Source organism: Phycodurus eques, chromosome 10, assembly GCF_024500275.1.
Source record: "Phycodurus eques isolate BA_2022a chromosome 10, UOR_Pequ_1.1, whole genome shotgun sequence".
In the NCBI taxonomy this organism is placed as follows: domain Eukaryota; kingdom Metazoa; phylum Chordata; class Actinopteri; order Syngnathiformes; family Syngnathidae; genus Phycodurus; species Phycodurus eques.
In genome coordinates this window covers 29,745,664-29,767,695 of record NC_084534.1, presented here as the reverse complement: position 1 = coordinate 29,767,695, position 22,032 = coordinate 29,745,664, and the positions used below count along the sequence as shown (strand labels likewise).

General features: G+C 51.7%; 1 protein-coding gene across 3 annotated transcripts; it reads right to left on the bottom strand.

The window, feature by feature from the left end:
- Positions 1 to 5,329: 5,329 nt before the first annotated feature.
- Positions 5,330 to 18,674, bottom strand: LOC133408402 (dystroglycan 1-like). Of its 3 annotated transcripts, XM_061687281.1 has the most exons (6): positions 18,489 to 18,674; positions 17,244 to 17,502; positions 11,999 to 12,378; positions 10,199 to 10,654; positions 7,542 to 8,368; positions 5,330 to 7,273 (listed from the first exon to the last, which is right to left on the bottom strand). In XM_061687281.1, the coding sequence occupies exons 3-6, from the start codon at positions 12,329 to 12,331 to the stop codon at positions 6,262 to 6,264; spliced, it is 2,628 nt and encodes an 875-aa protein (XP_061543265.1). In that variant the 5' UTR covers positions 12,332 to 12,378; positions 17,244 to 17,502; positions 18,489 to 18,674; the 3' UTR covers positions 5,330 to 6,261. The 3 variants fall into 3 exon arrangements, with proteins under 3 accessions (XP_061543265.1, XP_061543264.1, XP_061543263.1); XM_061687280.1 differs by lacking the exon at positions 17,244 to 17,502; XM_061687279.1 differs by lacking the exon at positions 17,244 to 17,502 and having other exon boundaries at positions 18,508 to 18,674.
- Positions 18,675 to 22,032: the final 3,358 nt, after the last annotated feature.

Below are 22,032 nucleotides of genomic sequence, written 5' to 3'. Positions count from 1 at the left end.
GCAAAGTTTAGAAGACAGTGGTGAGGCCGGCGGCCATGATGGACGGATTAGAGGCAGTGGCACTGAAGAGACGACAGCAAGCAGAGCTGGAGGTGGCGGAAATGAAGATGTTGAGGTTTGTTCTCGGAGTGACCGGGTTGGATAAAATTAGAAATGAGCTCATCAGAGGGACGGCCGAGGTTCGATGTTTTGGAGACAAATTTAGAGAGAGCAGACTTCGATGGTTTGGACCCGTCCAGAGGAGAAATAGTGAGTATTTTGTTAGAACGATGATGAGGATGGAGCGGCCAGGCAAGAGAGCGAGAGGAAGAGCAAAGAGAAGGTTGATGGATGTCGTGAGGGAAGACATGAGGGCAGTTGGTGTTCGAGAGGAGGATGCAGGAGATGTGGAAAAGGATGTCGCGCTGTGGCGCGACCCCTAAAGGGAGAAGCCCAAAGGAAAAGAAGAAGCTGTCAATATTTGACCAGCAGAGGTCGCCATGTTGCTCTTTTCTGCAGAGGACGCCAGTGTGTTAGGGGGCCGTGCCCCCGCCCCCATTTAAGAAACAGCGCTCTCTAATAATAACAATAATAATATTTCATACACCATATTGTATTGGCTGAGCTGCCTCGACTCCCATCTGAATGCAAGTGACATCCCATCCCTAACTAATCCAGAGGCTTCAAAATGACGCCGGTCCATCCTCTGCAGCGAGGCTACAGGTTCATATCCTGGACAAAAACCTTCTCCAGAGTGCTCAGGACCTCAGACTTCACCTTCCGACAAGACAATGACTCTCAGCGCACAGTTAAAATAACGAAGGAAAGGTTTCAGAACAACTCCGTGACTGTTCTTGAATGGTCCAGCCAGAGCCCTGACTTCAACCCAATTGAGCATCTCTGGAGAGACCTGAAAATGGCTGCCCACCCACGTTCACCATCCAACCTGACGGAACTGGAGAGGATCTGCAAGGAGCAATGGCAGAGGATCCCCCAATCCAGGTGTGAAAAACTTGTTGCCTCATTCCCCAAAAGACTCGCGGCTGTATTAGCGCAAAAGGGGGCTTCTGCTAAATACTCGGCAAAGGCTCTGAATACTTATGGCGGTGTGATATTTCCTGTTTTTCCTTTTTCATAAACAATACAACAATTTCTTTGTTTTCTGTCAATATGGGGTGCTGTGTGTACATTAATGAGGAAAAAAATGAACTTCCATGATTTGAGCAAATTTCAGTCTGATGGCAACGATGCGATCAGCGCGCACACTCAAAGTAGGTTCGCGCGCGCGTGTGTGTGTTGCAAGTCTGCTTCGCCCCCAAGCCGCAATGGCCGTGCAGGGGCGCTTCCTCCGCGAGAGATGCTTCTATGTCACGTCATGTCGATTGTATCGCTTTCAATACAATCGACGTGTCGCTGCTCATACTTGCTCAGTGGCGTCGCGAGGCCTATTTCAGGGGGGGCTCAGCCGCCCCCCTGAAATGTTTTTAGGCCTCAAAAAACACAAAAACAGGTGTTAGCCCCACCCAAAAAAGTTCTTAAGGCCTCCCCTAAATGATTTGGTTATTGAATTTCCCCAACCCGTAGAGCCAATTTAACATCCCAAATACAAGAAAAAGTTGGTTTGGTCAAATACGGGACCTTTCAAAATTAAGGTCTGGTGACAGTTCTGCACGCACGCACGCACAAATATGAATTGAACGATGATGGGATGTCAGCGCCGGGTGTTAATCGATGCTGCCGCCGATGAGAGCAGCGCCACGTGCGACGTTTACTGACGTTGATTGATGATGGATGCGACGCACTCCAGTTAGATGACTCTTGCTTTCCCATGATAAATCAAAAGTACGCCTCCAAATCAATACTCGAGTAAGAGTCAGTAAATATTCAGGGGGAAAATACTCAAGTAGAGCAACTGGTGACTAACTTCGGACTTTTTTTTTTTTCAATTGAAGCACGAATGTCAACTTGACAAAAATATAAAGCGGAAACGTGCAAATTCAGATATTGCTAAGTGGACTGCGCTTCTTTTGCGCTTTATCCTGCTTTACACCTCGCTTTCGCACGTTCACGCACAAATTGGCACATTGGCGAACGCATTCGCACACCAATGGGCGCTGCTGCCGTGCGAGGCCCACTGGGAGCAAATTTGGGTTCAGTGTCTTGCCCAAGGGTACTTCCACACGCAGAAGGTCGGAGCCGGGATTGGAACCGGCGACCCTTGAGCCGCAGCCAGCTGAGAAGGTTATTTAGGGATATTTATATGTAATCTAAAAAAAAAACATCATCGAGGTAAATGATGCGTAAGAAATTTGGAACTTTCTTTGGTTAGGCTACCGAAACTGAAAATGTTGCTTCTGTGTGCGGTCATGTGACTGCCTGGCTACATTCGATTGGTCAAATGGAGTAAACCAAATGATAAAATGGAGTAAACCAAATGATAAAATGGAGTAAACCAAATGGAGAAACCAAATGATAAAAATGAAAAGTAGCGAGCCGAATGTATTTCAGTGCAACCGAGTAGCAGAAGTATTTCTTCATTTTCCTCACGCGGGTCACGGGCCGCTGCAGCCCATCCCAGCTATCTTCGGGTACACCCCGAACCGGTCGCCAGCCGATCGCAGGCCACATAGAAACAAACAACCATTCCCACCTACGGGCAATTTAGAGTCTTCAATGAACCTACCACGCGTGTTTTTGGGATGTGGGAGGAAACCGGAGCGCCGGAGAAAACCCACGCAGGCACGGACGGGGAGAACATGCGAACTCCGCACAGGCGGGGCCGGGGATCGAACCCCGGTCCTCAGAACTGCGAAGCAGATGTGATGACCAGTCGTCCGCCGTGCCGGGCCAAAAGTTAGTTAAAAATACTCAAATAGAATTGATAAAAGAAGCATAATAAGTACCGAAAGAGCGCGGGCTGTTTGGCGCCCTTTCGTTGCTGTCTGCGTTCCCGCCAAAGGTCAGGCTGCGTTGGCGTTGCCGCGGCAACAACAGCAAGCTTTGCGGCGACAAGAGGGCGGAGCCTCTGCTGTTAATCTTCTGTGGAGGCAGAGACATGGGAACAAGTCGTTGTGGTTTTGCTGCGTTTCCGTGACGACGGCTTCCGTTCGTTGTTTGGAACGTCAGCTAATAAATCGCAATCCGATCGGCCGTGAGGACCGGCTCCCGATTGGCTGACATACGTGGAAAACATGTCTTTTTTGTTTATTAGACTGGTTTGGAAGGCTCGAACGTCAACGCCCCATTTGCAGATTTACACACGCTTCATCATCACTTTCACACAAAATCATCAAACAAACTCAATCAACACGCACACAAGTAAAACAAGAACGCACACACACAAACACTCTTAGATGCAAATACGCACAAACGCACGCACACAGACCTCACATACCCACGCAGACACACAGACACACACACACACACACACCGTGCTTACACACATGCACACACATCCGTGAACACACGGAGCCTCACACAAACATACATACAAAACACACACTCAAACATGCACAAACAAATATACACGTGAAAATGCACGTCGCACACGCGCACGCACACGCTGATGAGCATGTGACGTTCTCCTTGATGATTGGACCTTCAATAAAAACAGGAAGTGAGCGCTCCTTCCTGTTTTTATTGATTGACCTTGACGACCTCGTCACGTTCGATAAGCGTGCTGACCGTTGTCGTGGCGACAGGATCCATTTTTAAACAACCCCGCCGCCGAGGGCGTGGCTTGCGGGCCTCATGAAAAGGATTCGTCAGCTTCCCGTTTGACACGCGCTCGCCCGCCCCCCGTGGCTCCCGACCACCGCCCGCTCATCCTCATCGTCATCATCATCCTCATCATCATTGGTGAACTCGTCCCTGGCGTCCATCATCACCGGAGACAAATTCCTCGTGTTTCTGACACACTGACATCAAAACGATTCTGAGTCTGATCGTGATCATCAAAATGAAATGAATCCCGGTGCCTTAGCGGTTAGCGCGTGTGGCTGACAGTTGGGACGTCGGGGTTCGAATCTGGGCCGCGAGTTCGCAGAAGACCGGCGACCAATCTGTCATCCGTGTGCTCTGACATGGACTAGCGACAATCTCCGGCGACCGATCCGGGACGTCACCCGGGACGCCCGCCGACAATCGCGCAATAAGATGAGGCCCGATTAACCCGATAGACGATTTGCGCAATATTCCAACCCGCGCGCGTTGCACAGCTCGCTCGCAATTGCCACGATTCTGGAAAAGGACGCGAGAGAAACTGCCGGACCGAGCGGAAAAGCTGTTGCTCATTTGGAAAAAGGAAAATATTGGTGACTTCGAAAGAAAAGAAGCTGTAAGCCGAGAAGTCCACGTAAAGTGTCTTTCATTTTTTTACTCTCCATAATTGGAGCAACTTGTTTGTTAAAGTGAGGGGGTTTCTGATTTCCGACTGTCTCCGAAGTGCACGTGCCGTCACGTGACACGCGGCGCTGAACGGACTGTTTGTCACGCCACATTTCATCCATCCATCCATTTTGTGTAACGCTTCTCCTCACGCGGGTCGCGGGCGCGCCGGAGCCCATCCCAGCTATCTTCGGGCGGGCTACACCCTGAACTGGTCGCCGGCCAATCGCAGGGCACATCGAAACAAACAACCAGTCGCACTCGCATTCACACCTACGGGCAATTTAGAGTCTTCAATGAACCTCGCATGCATGTTTTTGGGATGCGGGAGGAAAGCCACGCAGGCACGGGAGAATATGCAAACTCCACGCGGGCGGGGCCGGGGATTGAACCCCGGTCCTCAGAACTGCGAGGCGGATGTGCTGACCAGTCGTCCAGTGTGCTGCCCACATTTCATTTGAAAAGTTGTTGTTATTGTTATTTTCTTCCGCATATAACACAAAAATGTGTGAAATGGACGTTTCGCTCTTCTTCGCTTGAAAATTCGATCTCCCCCCGATTTGTGCCACAAATGCATCTCGCCACCTTTCCTTTTTCCTTTTCTGTTCGGCAGCTGCATTTGAACTTGTTGTTGTTAACTTGGTTAACAGAGATTTTTGATTCATCGCCCCTTTTCATGTTTGACATTGCAGTTGTGTATATGTTTATATTGGGTTCAAAGTGTACAAACTGACGAAAATTGGGACTTTTGTCGAGGCCAGAACCAATGCTTCACGTTTGCATTATTGCTAATGGGAAAATCACGTTCAATTTACAAACCCCTGCAAGAAAAAAGTTTGTCCATCCAAGTTCCACCGTAATAGCACGGCGTTACCCGAGTGACCCGTGCGACGTGAGCTGTCAACCAATCAGTGCTGCTTGGCGTTTGTGTTGCATGCTGGGAAAAAAGAGAGCGAGTCGGCGCTGTGGCGGAAAGTCGACTTTTTATTGTGGAAAGCAAACGAAGCTGTTAGCGGCATTATTGCAAAAAAGTTGCTCAAATGTCAAAAAGAAGCAAAAGGAGTCAATATTGAACGCACTCGTCAAATAATTACGATTACTCATCGTCGCGTTTGCGCTTGTCGACGAATCCTCAAAGAAATCAAACTTGTATCAAAAGTCCTTGAAAAGATGACGAGTTCTTTGACGTATGTAGAAAAATATTTCAGAACCTAAACAAGCCTCATCATCGTCATCGTCATCGTAGCACCCTTTCATTTTGTTTTTTATCACAAATATCTTTGTGCCAAATATTTCAACATTTTATTGCTTCACACATGAAACAAAACGAAAGCACATTCAGTTATTCAAACGTACTCGTGAAATATGATCGCGTGAGGCGGGGTCACGTGACGTGGAGGTCACGTACGGACGGCCTCGACGTGCGCTCACGTTGAGTTACCGTGACGACCTGGACCTCTTACACACATGCGCTCCCACGCACACGCAAGCAGATGCACAAACACGCACACGTGCATACACGCAGTCGCGCACACACACATGCACGCGCAAACACGCACATTTGCATACACGCGCGCACGCAACACTCAAGGTGAGTTACCATCACGACCTGCTTGCACGCACACACGCGTTGTACCTTGTTGTTCGAAAAAGTCCAGAAAAAAACCAAATCGGTGAAATAGACGTAAGCGCAGGTCTCACAAGGTCAGGTGTGTGTGTGGGGTCAAAGGTCACTTAGCATCCGGCGACACCAGGAGTCCTTCCCGGCTGCCAAAGCCCACCCCCTCCCCGGTAGCCCCTCCCCCAAAGCGGCGCCGAGCGTTAGCACATTAGCACCGGGTACGTCCTCGTGACGCCCAAAGCGGGAGCGCCGCGGGAGGCGGGGCCAGCGGGTAATTAGGGGGGCACGTAGGGCGGCGGCGAGCGGTAGGGGGTCATGTTCTTGGGGCGCGAGCCTTTCCCCTCCTGGGGCGTGGCGAAGGGCGGCGGGGGCTGGTAGGGCGGCGCGTTGGGGTCGTCGTCTCGGAGCGCCGCGTACTCGCCCGGGAGCTCCCGGTTGAGGGGCGCCGTCTCCGGCGGACCGGCGTTGGGGTACTCGGGAGGCGGCAGGGGCGGCTTCTCCTCCAGCAGGATGAGCGGGGCGCTGGAGGAGGGCGGCGGCTTGGAGTCGTCCAGCTCGTCGGCGAAGATGATGGGGACGCCCTTCTTGATGAAGGTGGCCTGGTCCTCCAGGGTCAGCTTGCCCTTCCTCTTCTTCCGGTAGCAAATCATGGCCACGATTCCGGCCAGCAGCAAGATGGCCGCCACAACCACGGCGGGGATGACGGTGTGGAGGTAAACGTCGTCGGCGCTCTGCCGTCCGGTCCCGAGGGCCGGGGTGACGGCGGCGGGCGGCGGGATCTCCGTCTCGCCCGGCGGGATGAAGGAGACGGCGGCGCAGTCGGCCCGCCCCTTGGCCGTGACGCCCAGGGGTCGGAAGTCGGGCTGCATGGCATTGCGGAAGTTGGGCGTGGGCCTCCCGTCGGCGTCGCCCAGCATCCTGCTCAGGGTCATGATGTCCTCCTTGGGGCAGGGCGTGTGCGGGAGGCTGCTGTTGGTCCACTCCACGAGGATGGAACCCTTGCTGATGTTCCTTAGGCTCACCGTGCTACTGTTGCGGTCTCCCAGAGCGTAGGCCAGCTTCCGCACCAGGAGGATCTTCTTGTGGATGTCGCCGGCGAGCCGTCGCGGTTCTCCCTCCAGTCGGGCCGCGAACGCCACGGGACTTCTGTCGTTGGCGGGCCAGCGCTTGACGCGGACCTCGATGGCGTCGATGGCGTTCAGGCCTCCTTTGTCGGTGGCCTGCACGAAGTACTCGTGCTTGCCGGCGTGATGCGCATCGGGGAGGCCATAAAGCAGCTGGCTGGTGCTGTTAAGAAGAAGAAGAAGAAGAAGAAGATTTGACATTTGATTCGGGGCACCTGTCATGTCACTCGACGTTACCTTACAGGACGAAAAGAGCAATATCGTGTTAAGAAGTAGAAAAGGAGGAATCAAATTCAGCAAGTGAGTACAGAACCCAAGAACCAATATGACACGGCGGTGCCTCAACTGTTCCAGTGGAATGAGCTAGGGCTATTTGCAGCCGTGCCGAGTCAAATTCAACCACTTGACGAGATAAAAGTAGCTCTAACCACCTGTTGAACTGGATCCAGGAACCTTCTCCCACCGCTTCGTTCAGTTTCTTCCTCAAGGTAAGCCGCAGCTTGTCGGTGGTTCCGTCTTCTTTGTCGAAGAAAGTGTCCGAAGGGATCTTCACCTCGAAGTACGTCCCCACCAGAGCGTTCACCTGGTCGATGGGATTACGCAAAACCGGTTTTTCATTGTACGGATCCGGGAGGACTCCTGGCGAAGGTGTGGTGCGGCGAGACGGCTTGGCCGTGGACGTCTTTGGCTCGCGGGGCGCCGCCGTGGTTTTGGGTCTTTTGGGCTTCTTGGTGGGTTTCCGTGCGGGCGTGGGGGTGGGGGTGGGCGGCGCGGCGGTGGGTTCCACGTGGACGGGCCGGGTGGCGGTGGGCTCGAGGAGGACGGAGCTGGTGGTCTCCGTCGCCCTGGTGGGTTGAGGAGGTTCCACGGTGGGCGTGCGGGCGACGGGGTCTCGGACTCGAATGGTGGGTTTTCCCGGCAGCGGGACGGGACCCCGCACGGGCGGCGCAGAGCTCCGGGGGGGCGCCGCGACGGACGGGGACGACAGCGTCGGGACGATTCGGACGGGCGGCTCCGCCGCGGAGGATGGCGGGAGCGACGTCAGGACCGGCGTGGGCGTGTTGTTCAACTGCCGCCGAACACGCTTGGCCACGTGAGGCTTTTTGTTGGCCACGTGCCAGCCCACCACGGGGTACCCCAGCTTGGCGGACATGGCGCCCTCCTTGGCCGGACCCCGGAGGCCGGCCAGATCCGGTACGCTGCTCTGGTCCAGCGCGCAGCCGAGCTTCCACGACAGCAAGGCGCCGTTCTCCACCACCTGGAAGTACAAACGCGGATTAGCATCACCGCGCTCGCCCTCGGTGAGAAGATGCGGTGCCTGCCGTGGTTGCGTCGCGTGACACGCGGTCGGTGACGCTTGCACAATGCGCAGATCTTTCCGCTCATCGATGAAAAGGGTTACTCGTGCTATCTTGAGCGCTTTCCCTTTCATCTCGGACGCCATTGCGACTTCGTTCCTAACGCGGCGGCTGCCGGTCGCATCCGATTGGCCGAATGCGCGGATAGGCGGAACGTCCGCCGAACGAACGTCTCCGTAGAGAGCGACAGTATTTACGTCGACATTAACCGTTCGTTGTTTTAATTCGAGACGCTACAATTCAATACAAACAAACTAAAATGATTTCCGGAAACAGAAACACGATCAGATTTGCGATCGGATGATCGAGGACGCGGAGGCGGAACTTCCGCCTCGAACACATTTCCGCCTTCCGCCGCAGAGCGGACGACGACTTTTCAGCTTACACCCGAGCGTTGTGCGCCAATGATGGTCTCACGGCGCGAGTAGAAGCGCAGCGTAGATCTTTCCATTCGTCCATACAAAGAACGTTTGCAAATCCCAAATAACACGAAAACGGTTTACATAACGGCTCAAGACCGCGACCGAGCCGGTCGTATTGGCGACCTTTTTTTCAGCTTGTGCCGTGACAGATTTCATCTTGTCGCATTTGCGCGAGCGCATGATTTCATGGTTGAAAGTTGCTTTTTTCCACTGCAACTCCGCCTGCACGAGAGAGAGCGAGCGAGCGAGCGCTGTGACCGCGCGACGGCACGCCGCTGCCTCGAAAGATTGCCTGCTTAATTTGTCTGTTTTCATTTCACTCCTCATTACAAAGACAGTCATGTGCTTTTTTTAAGAAGCTAACAAAGCTAGCTATACTCTGTTCGTAGGTGCAAAGTTCAAAACGAACTCTTTTAAAGAGGATTGTATCGGAAAAGAGAGCAGCGTTAAAATAAAGTGCAGAGATTGCAGTAGTAATGATTTATCCGTGTTCTGTTCGGGACTGTGATTTTAAATAGGCAAATTGGTTTGTTTTGCAAGTCAATCATTCGCAAAATAGTGTGAATAATCATTAACGATACTTTTAGATGGTGCTGGGAGACTTACGCAATCATTTTGTAATGATATATATCATGCTCAAAATGAAGTCGTACCTTTTCCCAGCGGAAGAGGCTCGGGAGCTCTCACGAGAAGAACCGGCCCCTCTGATTCCAACAAAGGATCAAATAAAAGGAAAGCCTTTGTTTTTTTCAAATCGAATCGCGCTCCTGCTTGTCGCAGACAAACCTCTCGTTCACGGTGACATGTTTTGGCGATAGCGTATCTCCAGCGAATGTCAGTCTTGACTTCGCACGAAAGTATGGTACGGCGTGGTCGTGCTGTACCGCCTCAAAAAAATAATGTGCTGCACCGGTGCTACTAGTGCAAAAGTGAGTGCAGAGCCCTGCATAAATCGCTTGTGAACAGACTCGTTCGTAAGCCAAGGTTCCACTGTCTCTGGTACACTGAACCCAGATGAACCCAGATGAACCCCACCAGAGAGTTAAGGCCACTTCGCCCATTGTGCAACTGGACAGAAGAACCACGTTTCGTCAGTGAGCTTCCTTTTAAGGGAATCTCCGCTCATTGTTTCGATTGTCCGACAATCGTCCGAGAAATACCGCTGACCTTGTATAATTGGGCTCGGTGTCTGATCTGAAAAGATCAGATCGTCACCGCCGACCGTCTTGTCCGATTCGTCAATGATAATAGCGCCTTCGGTGCATCCCGCGCGCTCACTTCTCAACCCGGCCGTGAAGTCGGACTGACCTTCTTGGCGTTGCCCGGTCCGGCCATGAAGGCGGACATGTCGAAGAGTCTGTTGTTGACCACGGGAAGAACCCTCATGAGGGAGAGCTCCACCCCCGAGAAGCTCCTCATGTTGTTCAGCAGCTCCACCCTCTGGCGGGAGCTCATCTTGGTCAAGTCCGCATCCAGGATGACCGTCAACACGGTGACCGATTCGTCGGGGCCGCACCGGCCGTCCGCGCCCGCTCGATCGGTCGCCGTCTGAGAAGACTCCGCCTCCGACGGGTCCTCGGCGCGAACCTCGACGGAGAAGACCTCCGAGAAAGACGAAGACGAGGACAAAAACGACTCGTCGGAGACGCCGGCCGAGATGTAGTAGACGCCGACGTCCTCATCCAGCGGCAGTCCCTGCAGTGTCCTGTGGGGGGCGTCCCAGTGCAGCCAGGATGGAAGACCGTCCTTCCCAGACTCAGACGTCTGAAAAAAGATGATTCTTATTAGTCCTGCTCAAAAGCAACAATGTCACGGACAAACGGCCACCTTACGGTGCTTTCAAGTTGGATGAATTATGAAGGACGCACCCACTCCACTCATTAGCTATTCAATTATGCGCATATGCCTCCCCCCCACACACACGCACGCGCACACACACGAACTGATTGTTGGAGGAAAGAAAAAGGAAGAAAAGGAAGGAAGGAAGGAAGGAAGGAAGGAAGGAAGACAAGAGAACGCAAAATGTGGAATGAACAGAGAGAAGGGGGTCGGGGGGAGGTGCTAGCGAGGGGATTCCTGGCGTAGGCCACAGACACACGGACGGACGGCAGTGGAAAATGTCGAGGAAGGGGGAGGCTCGTGAAAAAGCCTCCGTGTACGCGTGTGTATGTTTGTGCGCGTGTGTGGCGCGCTCGGGTTTGCGGTGGCGCGTGTACGAGTCTGCGCGCGCGCGTATGGTGAATGTTTCCAGTCGGAAAGCGTGATGACATCGTAACGTCGACATGGGGGACGTGAGCTGTCAAGTCGAGAGGGAGGCGATCCGTGCGGTGGGCGTGGCCAGACTAACTCTCCTGGCCATTGCATCATCATCATCATCATCATCATCACTTCCAGTTTGGGCTTGATCACTTTGAGGACTCCTCGTGTGTGTGTGTGAGCGTGAGAGCGAGAGAGATTACAGGGAGCACCTAAACACACACACACACGCGTACAGAGAGAGCGTGAGTCAGCGTGGTTGCCATGTAATTATCGTCATTGATGGCGAGGAGCTTTTTAAAGACACGCACACACACGCAGGCGCCACCACACGCACACGCGGCGTGCCTTTGTGACCGCCGATCGCCGTCCAGACAACACACCCGATGATGGGATGTGTGGATGCCTGTTGCCTAGCGACCGGCTTCAGGACACGCCGCAGGAGACGGCAGCCGTCGGCCAATCACAGAGCTGCTCCCTGATGACCGCTCGTGCCAAGTTTCTTCATGAGTAAAGAAGTTACTTCTGGAGTGTTCGTTAGTTTACTCATCAAGTTACTTTATTTTCCTAATAGTATTATGTCATGAGCTTTTGTAATGTAGTTACTTCATGAGTAAAGCTACTTTTGAAGAGTATTGCCTTTACCTTCGGAATGTAGTAGTTGTAGTGAGTGTTGTTACTGTTGGAATATAGTTATTGAAGTCATCATTCTTTTTGGAATGCATTTCCTTCACAAGCAAAGTGACTTTTGTTGCTTTCTGAGGTCGCCACTTTATCAGTCAAGTTACTTTTGCAAAAAGGCGTCTGTGGTTCCCGGTCGGTTAGTCAAGCGGCGGCACGCCTCGTACTCACTTCCGACAGCCGGTCGTCCATCTTGGCGGCGGGCACCTCGATGCGGAAGAGGCGCCCCACCGCCGCGTCGGCGTCGGGGAAGTTGCGCCTGGCGTCGTCGCGGGTCGATTCCCGGACGTCTCGGAGGAGGGAGGAGCTCATGGACGCCTCCAGCTGGCCGATCCGGGCGTCCGCCTCCACGTCGGCCTCGCCGACCGCCGCCGCCAGCAGGGCCACCAGCCCCGCCCACATCCCGAGTCCGCCCACGTGCCGCCGACTCCTCGTGCGGGGGGAGGGGCCTACTTGACCAGCTCCTCCTCTTTTGTCCTCTTTGGCCCCGCCCCTTGTTAGCATCACTGCCTGATATTCAGCAGGAAGTCATGGCGGACCCCGCCCACAACCTGACAGGAGGGCACGGAACGTGAGAGGAGGCGCGGCGGCGACGTGACAACATCACGGTGTTTACACACACGCACTTGTGAACAAAATTCCACACGCACACGAACCCCGGCACTATCTCACACACGCACACACGAGGAAAGGCCGCATTGATTCATCGAAGCTTTGAATTCTTTTCTTTGTTCGCTAATCCACCGTGGCCCCGCCCACTCTCCACATTCCTTCCACAATGTCGTTTTCACTTTTCACTCATCTACAAAAGAAAGAAGAAAAAGAAAAGCTCTGAAGTGCGGGAATTGTCAAGAAGTAATCTGATTACTGCATTTTGCGCCATCAACCTCCTAAGAATCCCCCCAGCCGAACCCCCTTTGAAAACCCAACGATCAACTACGCGGCCACTCACTATTCTGCGTGCGTGCGTGGCGTTATTCATGCACCTCTTGAAGTCGGGCCACCAGCGGGGGAGGACGAGGTGGGAGGTTTTGTTAGCTTTGTGAGGTTTTTGGGGGTGCGGCAGAAACCCCGCTGACGCTTTCTTCCTGGGAGCAAAAGCCCGCCGGACACAAAAAGAGAACTCGCCGCAGGAGTTCCCGGCAACAACAAAAACACGATGGAAAAAAAAAATGTGTCCCAGTCAGGACACAACACATTTCTTTGTTGCCGCGCTCCAAACTTTCCGAACGAGATCACAAACGTCTTTCATTCTTGTCACAATCTTCTTCTACCTGCTGGCAAAACCCGCACGATTGGCAAATGTTGGTTTCATCACTGATGAACATGCCTGAACATGCTCGTCAATATGCTAATGATGCTAGTTAACATGCTAAAAAACGCGCTAATGATGCTAGTCAAAATGCTAACAAACACACTAATGATGCCAGTCGACATGCTAATCAAGAATCAAGACGGGGTTAAGTTTCGGAACATGAAGATGGTTAAGATGACGAAGACGGCCTCCTCAAGACGTCTGCCGAGGCCGGTGCTCTGACCCCGATGTGGTAACCGTGGCAACCCAGCCGGAACCCTGGGAAACGACAGCTGCGCCATCTTCATCTGCGCCTCCCCCCCCCCCTCCACCAGGAATGTTCCGGACACTCCTCGGAGAATAAACTTTTGGGAAATCCACGGAGGCCGTTGGAGGAAGTCGACCCCGAGCGGACCGCTCCGGAAAACCCAGCAGGAAGGTTTTGTTTGTTTTGTTCCGTCAGGTGTGTTTTTGTTATTCCCCGCGACAACTTCCTGTCTTCCAATCATCATGTTTTGCGCAGGCCACGCCCCCTCGCAGACGGCCACCGTATTGCTAGCAAAACCAAACTTCAAAGAACACAATCGCAGGCTAAGCATTGAGGGATGTTTCTTCGTCTTAGGCACACACGCACTTTGACCCTCGGCCCGCGCACGAGTGCGCGAACATCACACCCGCTGCTGGCGAAGCGCCACAACAAAGCTGTTAAGGGCGGTACACGCATCCAGACGATCGGTCTCTTTTTGTGCCGATTTCGCCCCTTCCCGATCGACCACGTAACACGCCAGACGATCTTACGTCTTAAAAGAGGAGCCGATACGATAGTCTTGCGGTCAAAGCCGCGTGAAGAGCGATTTTTGGCGGAGGGCCGACAATCTTAAATAACGAACGCGTTTAATATTCACGACAAAACTCTTCATCCCGAATCGTGACGCCGTGAACGGTGACGTGAAACGGAATCTAGCCAATCAGAGAAGCGGCATGCAAAAAACGAAACCAACAAAACAAACAAAGATGTCCTACCCCGATGTCGTATTTTGTATAACGGTGGTTCCTCGTATGGGCAAGCGCGTCGTTTTTGTAACAACTGTCCCGCCTGCGGTGCCCTCAGAAACATTCGGGTAACATCGTGTCCGCTCGTCTTCATTTTAGTGAGATCACGCGACATTTTGAGATCAGCGGCGGCGCAGAATCTTGATGTGTGTGGTGTCCTGTGTCGAAATTAGCGGAGCACACCACACACAATTGCTGAATGCCACATTCAGGATCTTTATGTGTGGGGTCTTGTCACAGATAAATCATCTTTTAAGATTTGGAAAAATCCTTTTTCGTGTACCAGGCCTAAGATGTGTGTGTGTGTCTCATCCCACCTGCTGCTGCCACAACACACGACAACATCCTGTACTTTGCATTTGGGACCACCAGCAAAGACCTGACACGATGCACACGCAAACAGCTGCCAGCTGCTCGCGTGTGCGTGTTTGTTTGAAATAAACAGTTAAGAGGACACTTGTTGTGTGACACAAATGACAGCCGCATGTCTGAGGCCCCCTGCACACATTTTCAAATCTTAAGACTTCAACTGTTGGAGACCCTACACAATAAAGACCAAAAAGAAGATTTCGCAGTTTTGGTCGTAATGTGCTCCGATGATCTCGACACAGGACACCGCACGCATCAAGCTTCTGTTCCGCCGCCGATCTACAATCCGGTGCTCTGAGACCGAACTCTCATGTGATCAAACGTGATTTAACAAAAACAAAGAGAAAACAGAGATGCAACGTCGAAGAGAGCACACAAGAGGAGGAAATGATGGTGGCCTGGGATCTGTTTCTTAAAGAAAAATACCCCAATAATAAAAACAAAAAACAAAACAAAAACAAAGCCGGTGAAAAAACGTTCATAAGCACTCTTCCCACAGCTCCACGAGCTGGTCCTCCGTTTCTGAGGTCCACCGGACTCGATGCTACAAAAGCTACAAAATCCGACATCGGGTAGGACTCGTTTGCTTTGACGGCCACTTCCTTGTTCGTCAGTCAGGTCGCTTGCAGACCTGAGGATCATCTAATGGGATCATCTTAGAAGACATAAGATCCTTGGTCGGGTAGGGGCACAATCGGCCTGATTGAAAAACAGCCTGATTGTTTTTAGGCGTGTACTGGCCCACACACACACAAACACACACTTCCTTGCTCAGGTTGCGCTCGGGCTGCACGATTCATTGCTATTAATTGATTAACTCGAGCTTATTTGTCAGGACGATTCATATCTTCCATAGGTGAAAGCGCATCCTGGCTGATGTGCATTGCTTCCGCGAACAACATGAGTGCCAACAGAGAGGCGCTAGTTAACAAAAGCACAGTTAGTGTTGACATCTACACTTTTCCAACCCCTCCGGCGACTTCTTCTCCCAAAAGTGACGAGTGACTTTAATTCCCGCTAACAAACATACAACATGAGGACAATCCTTTTCACATTAGTTTGCGTACGACAAGAAAGGAGTCCCCAAAAACCGGACTTTAATGTGACGGCCACACGGCCCAGCCCCAAGTTGCACATGATTGGTCGAACTCAGTCACCAAAGAATCGGCAAACTGACGAGCTTCTAAGTTTGGACGATCGAATTTTACAATCAAAAATAAATAAATCTGAACGATTGTCATCAAATTCCTGTGCAGAAAGCATCAAACAGGAAGTGGCAAGAAAAGACAGGAAGTAACAGCAAGTAACAGGAAGTGGCATAAAGCGGCAGCAAGTGATGCTAAAAGCTCTGACGTGGTAAAAAAAAAAAAAAAAGGCACATCCGTCTTCCTTTCCCGCAAGAGGCGAGGAACGCTACGCGGTGCGCTAAGCTAACTTGCTGCGAGCCGCACTTGCTTCCGCGGTGCGGATCCTCTCCTCTAAGTAAGTCATCGTGGCCTCCGTGGCGGCGAATACGTTCCGCTTGTGACACGTCTGTTATCACCGAAGGTGGACGAGGAGTAGCTAAGTGTGCAAGAAGCGATGGCAACCTCATTGCGAAGCTAACCTGAAATGTTGAGCGGCGCAACACCAAACTTTCAAACGCTTGTGTGTACAATGCACTACTTTTTGCTGAGTTTCAGAGTTTTGCGATCTACACAATGAAAATCCATCCGTCCATTTGGCGTACCGCTTAGCCTCACGCGGGTCGCTGACTCTGGGCGAGAGGCGGGGTACACCCCTAACTTGTCGCCAGCCAATCGCAATTCAACTTTTTCTGAAATCGTTCAGCCCAGTGCCAATCGCAGCATTTCATGACAACAGGAAGTGAGAAACAACACCAACCTCGGGCCACTTGAAGGAATGGAGCTCGTGTGTGCGTGTTGTACATTGACACACGCACACACACGCACATCAGAGCTGCCGATGCTCGAATGTTACTTTTGACACTTCGACGTTCGACACTTGCTGCTGCGCTGTTTGTTTCCTGTCGACACGCACGCACGCACGCATAAACAAGCACACATTCGGCGCACCGACTCACTCACGCACAGGAGGAGCGCGCACACGTGTCTGCACGCGTGCGTGTCCCAGCAGGTCGGCTACTGTTTGACTTGGGAGTGGTCGCCATGGTTACCGAGGCGGCGAGCCGGGATGTTTGCGGGCAGGAAGAAAAATTCCACGGCGGGCCGAAACCTGAACGGTGCCCGCCCCGACGCGCTGCGACACACACTCGGCTCTTCGCTCCTTCCTTCGGAAAGGGTTAGCGCTTCGGGTCATGGACTCAATTTCATACGTTGTTTTGGCTTTGCCCCCGAAAAGCCCAAATGATATTCGCGTTGTCTTTGATGTCCGATGATCCAATCAATTCCGTCTCTTACTTCTTGTATTATTCCAAAATAATAGTCCAACAAATGAAAACTCCAATTTGATTATTTGAAAAGTATCTCCAGCCCCCTCTTGAAGTCCTGCTCGCAATTTTTGGGATTTACTCGCAACGTAAAGAAATTGGGCGGAAAAAAAGCAGTTGCGCAAACGCTTCTTGTTAGTTAGAATGGCCTACTTTAATCAACATGGTCGCTCGCGGGTGTCTGTGCCAAAAGAAACGCTTACTCCACGCTGGCTGGCAACATCTTGTCTACTACTAGCTAGTTAGCTTACCTGCTAGTTAGCGGTAGCCCTTGTCAATCATTTGCCATGATGTGCTGAATAACTTTCTCCAATTCATCTGCTGCGCTCGCACGAGTCTGCCGTGAACATTTCGTGCACTTTCTTCCACGGAGATTCTTGTCTCAGCGGCGCTGGCTCCGTGATACGTTACGTATTATACAGCGGGGCTTACGGCGGGTACTCTACAACCGCGCGTGTGCCGTAAGTCAAATGGGGCGCGGCGGGCACATGACTTCATTCATTCCAGTTCCTGTCGGAAGAAGATACGAGTTCATTTGTTTCCAATCAAATGCGAAAATGTGATTCAGTATTCTTTTTTTTCATTGAAATTTGCGATATATTATATGGGGGAAAGGGACCGGGCCGTGAGTAGCGATCACTCTAGCGCCCCCCCCCCCCCCCCCCTTTGGAAAATTCAGCCCCTGAAGCCTGTTTGACGTAGAAACGTGAGATTTGGTTCACATGTTTGTCATGCGCAGACCCACAAAAAGTCTCAAGAAGGCGGACCCAAAAAGATATGTGAGGGTCATCTTGGCCATTTTATAATTTCCCAACTGTCAACATCCCATAATATCCCCGGCAAACATAAACACCGTCCGACGTCGTCGTCGTACGACGTTCGAGACGCCACTTAGCATGTTAGCATTTAGCAGCAAGAGGTCAACATTCCGGAGCGGGAGCGACCGTCGCCGGCGGAGCTGAGCAATTGGACGGAAGCTTTTTAGGCGAAAAACTAGGGAAGGTTTGCGAAATCGGAGCAAGCGGGATTGAGCATGACAAACAACACATCGCCCAAGTTATTTGCTGACTTGTTTTTACACTTGAATGAAAGGTTGAACCGCCGATGACGTTGAAAAGAGGCCAAATTTGCACATCGACGTCAACAATTGTTCACGTGCGTCCAAAGTTGGACGTCTTCCTCAGCCGAGGCGCGCAGCAGTGTTGATCTGTGAAGAAGGTCAACATCATCATCCTCACACCTTTGTGTGCGTGCGCGTGCACGGGGAATGAGGTCACGCACCAAGTTGGCCTGAGACCCCCGCAGCGGACACAAATAACCCCCACGCACGCACGTCCCCTCCGTGCACCTGTTCCGAGGCGAGCGGACACACGCATCGTGCACGCGCACGGGCCAGCCGGGTAGGTCCCCGCTAAGGGGGACGTCGTCTTGCTCTCCTCGCCTGCCTGCCTGGCGGCGCGCGCGCGCGTGCACGACGACTCTCTCTTTCCTCTTACGTGCAAAGACGCCACTGACCGCCGTGAACGTGGGAAGGTTTGCCGCTGGCGCTCTTCGAGGAAGAAGAAGACGACGAAGAAAAGGCTCCGTGGCGTTCGGTCTGGTCCGGGCTCGTCGTCGCTACCGGCCGTTCGGGGCTCGGCTGGGCTCGGCTGGGCTCGGCTCGCGAATGTCAGCCGGCGGAGATCCACAATGGAGCAATACATGCAGGGGCGGGGATAGAGGCGGCGAGGGAGGGGCCACGGCGAGGGCGCGCCCCCTTTTTTCCAGCCCTTCCTCACTCTCCTTGTTTGCTCCTCTCACTTTTTCACGTCGTGATTCCTCCGCGCGGTGACGTCACCAGCCACAGGAGCAGCTTAGCACATTCGCATGTTAGCATTTGTTAGCATTTGGCTCGCTGAGCAGGCCAAAGATAGGTTCCGCCCACTTTTTGACTAATCCTATATATACACATATATATCTATATATAGATATATATATCTTTTAATTTCTTGAACATTTTCCTTTGAACAACAAAGCATGCCGGCACGGTGACCGACCGGTTAGCAAATCCGCCTCGCAGTTCTGAGGACCGGGGTCCGATCCCCGGGCCCGCCTGTGTGGAGTTTGCGTGTTCTCCCCGTGCCTGCGTGGCTTTTCACCGGTTTCCTCCCACATCCCAAAAACATGCGTGAATTGGAGACTCTACATTTCCCGCCGGTGTGAACGGTTGTTTGTTTCTATGTGGCCTGCGATCGGCCGGCGACCGGTTCAGGGTGTACCCCCGCCTCTCGCCCGAAGATAGCTGGGATAGGCTGCGGCGCGCCCGCGACCCGCGTGAGGAAAAGCGGAAGGGAAGATGAATGAATGAACAACAGAGCGTGTCGTGACTTGTGACTCGTGACACATACATAGCATAGAAACATATATAAATATATGCAGATCTCTCTATCTCTCTCTATCACTCTATCTCTCTCGCGAGAGAGATGAAAACTTTATGTCAATAAAACACATCATCACACACATTTGTGTAAAAAGTAACACATCAGACTTGGGGTGAGTGTCCACTTGTGTGTGCGTGTGTTTATATCAGAATCAGAATCAGAATCAGAATCATCTTGATTTGCCAAGTATGTCCAAAACACACAAGGAATTTGTCTCCGCTCGAGTACGACAACAGACGGTCAATTGACAGAACGCTTTGGAGACAGAAAGACATTGACAAAAAACAATTGTGCAAAAAGATGCAGAGTCCTCGAGCACTTCGAGCAGTTCGAACGACTAATCTCGCAATAGTCCGGCGCAATGACCGTCGTGCAAAGGGGCGCCGAGACTTCAAGGAGCGGATGCGGTTTCAAGTGACGAGTAGCGCGATCATCTGGTTAGCATAGCGGTCTCACAGTGCCGAGGTTTGGGTTTGAACCTCAGCTGCGTCCTTCCTGTGTGAAGTTAGCATGTTAGCATGTTGTCCGTGCGCTTTTGCGGGTTTTCCCAAAACATGTTAGCATGTTAGCTTCGTTGAAAGTTGCTGTTGCTGCGATGGTGCGATTGACTGGCGGATGGCAAACGGATGAAAAGTTTTTCTTTCGGTGCTGAAACGCTAACGTTGGCGTTCAACCAGCGCCGGTAGAAAGCAACAAATGAAACTGAAATCAAAACGCAAAAAAGCAAAAAAAGCGGGTCACCTCCCAAATGATTGGTCACCGTAGCATGAAAGACGGACAAACTGACATTTTGGCGGGATCCGGCTCGCGCGCGCATCACGTGACCACATTGAACTGCCATCATGCCAAATACGTCGTTCGCATATCGTGGGATGTCGCAAACGCTCAAGCTCGTCATTCAAATTACTCGAATATCAAATTCATTTTCCCATTCTGTTTTAATCAAGACAAAGCGTCGCCGAGTTGTACAACAATATCTGTGATGTAAAAAATGCTTTCGCAATACTTGATCTGTGCCTTTTAGGGGCGTGGCCTAGCAAGTGATGTCAGCTCCTTGCACGTGTTCCCTTTTGGAATTTGCACATAACGTATATCATATGCGAGGTTGCTACGGCAACAAGAGAGCTCCCGTCCTGATCCGGTGGCGTCCCGCGGGCAGGTGACCGAAAGTATTTCGAGAATCCGAGAGGAACGGGCGCCATCCCGCCTTTGATGCATTGTTCCTGGGGCGGGGGGACGTCGCCCTCGGGCCGGGTCGTCTGAGGAATGCGACACCCAACACGTCTGCTCGGGTTCTCTGGGATCGGCGGAATCTCGTCAGGGGTCGGCGTGAAGGCTCCGAGTTTGCCAACGGAGGAATGTTGGACGACGATGAAGAACGACAAAAACGACAAACAACAGTGCCATGAAAAGCTATTTGTCCCCTTCTCAAATTCTTATTTTTTTTGCATAGGTTCCCCACTTTAATGTCTAACATCATCAAAGAAATGTAAATATTGGACAAAGTTAAACATAAAATGCAGTTCTGAAATAGTGATTTGATTTATTCAGAAAAACAAACTATTCAAAGTTACCTGGCCCTGTGTGAAAAAGTAACGGCCCCCCCAAACCTAAGAACTGGTTGGGCCGTCCTCAGCAGCAACAACTGAAATCAAGCGTTTTCTAGAACTGGCAATGAGTCTTTCACATCTCTGTGGAGATATTATGGCCCAGTCCTCCTTGCAGAATTGTTTGAATTCAGCACCAATGGAGGGTTTTCGAGCATGAACGGCCTTTTTAAGGTCATGCCACTGCATTTGAATCGGATTCAAGTCTGGACTTTGACGAGGCCACTCCAAAACCTTCATTTTGTTTTATTTGAAGTCTTTCAGAAGTTGACTTGCTGGTGTGTTTTGGATCGTTATCCAACTTCATTTGAATTGAATCCATCCATCCAGGCGGGGCACACCCCTCAGTAAATACAGTTCGGCGCTACATCTATAAGTGCAACTTGAAACTCTACTATGCAAAGCAAAAGCCATTTATCAACAACACCCAGAAAGGCCGCCGGCTTCTCCGGGCCCGAGTTCATCTGAGACGGACCGACGCAAAGTGGAAAAGTGTTCTGTGGTCCGACGAGTGCGCATTTCAAATTGTTTTTGGAAATTGTGGACCAAAGAGGAAAAGAACCATCCGGACTGTTATGGACGCAAAGTTCAAAAGCCAGCAGCTGTGATGGTATGGGGCTGTGTTAGTGCCAATGGCATGGGTAACTTACACATCCGTGAAGGCACCAATAATGCTGAATGGTACATACAAGTTTTGGAGAAACATACGCTGCCATCCAAGCGACGTCTGTTCAATGGACGCCCCTGCTTGTTTCAGCAAGACAATGCCAAACCAGTCCTCAGTTCCCAAACATTTATTGAATGTTGTTCAAAGAAAAGGTGATGCAACACAGTGGCAAACATGACCCCGTCCCAACTTTTTTGGAACGTGTTGCAGCCCAAAAATTCTAAGTTAATTATTACTTGCTAAAAACAATCAAGTTTATCAGTTTGAACATGAAATATCTTGTCTTTGTAGTGTATTCAATTAAATATAGGTTGAGCATGATTTGCAAGTGATTGTATTCTGTTTT

What these genes read in the sequence shown, in the direction of transcription:
- LOC133408402 (XM_061687281.1), bottom strand. Translation starts at nt 12,331, where the DNA reads ATGCTAACAAGGGGCGGGGCCAAAGAGGACAAAAGAGGAGGAGCTGGT. An exon ending in GACCGGGCAACGCCAAGAAG is followed by an intron (nt 8,369 to 10,198) that starts GTCAGTCCGACT and finishes TTGTACTTCCAG; the next exon opens with GTGGTGGAGAACGGCGCCTT. An exon ending in TCCTGGATCCAGTTCAACAG is followed by an intron (nt 7,274 to 7,541) that starts GTGGTTAGAGCT and finishes TCTTCTTAACAG; the next exon opens with CACCAGCCAGCTGCTTTATG.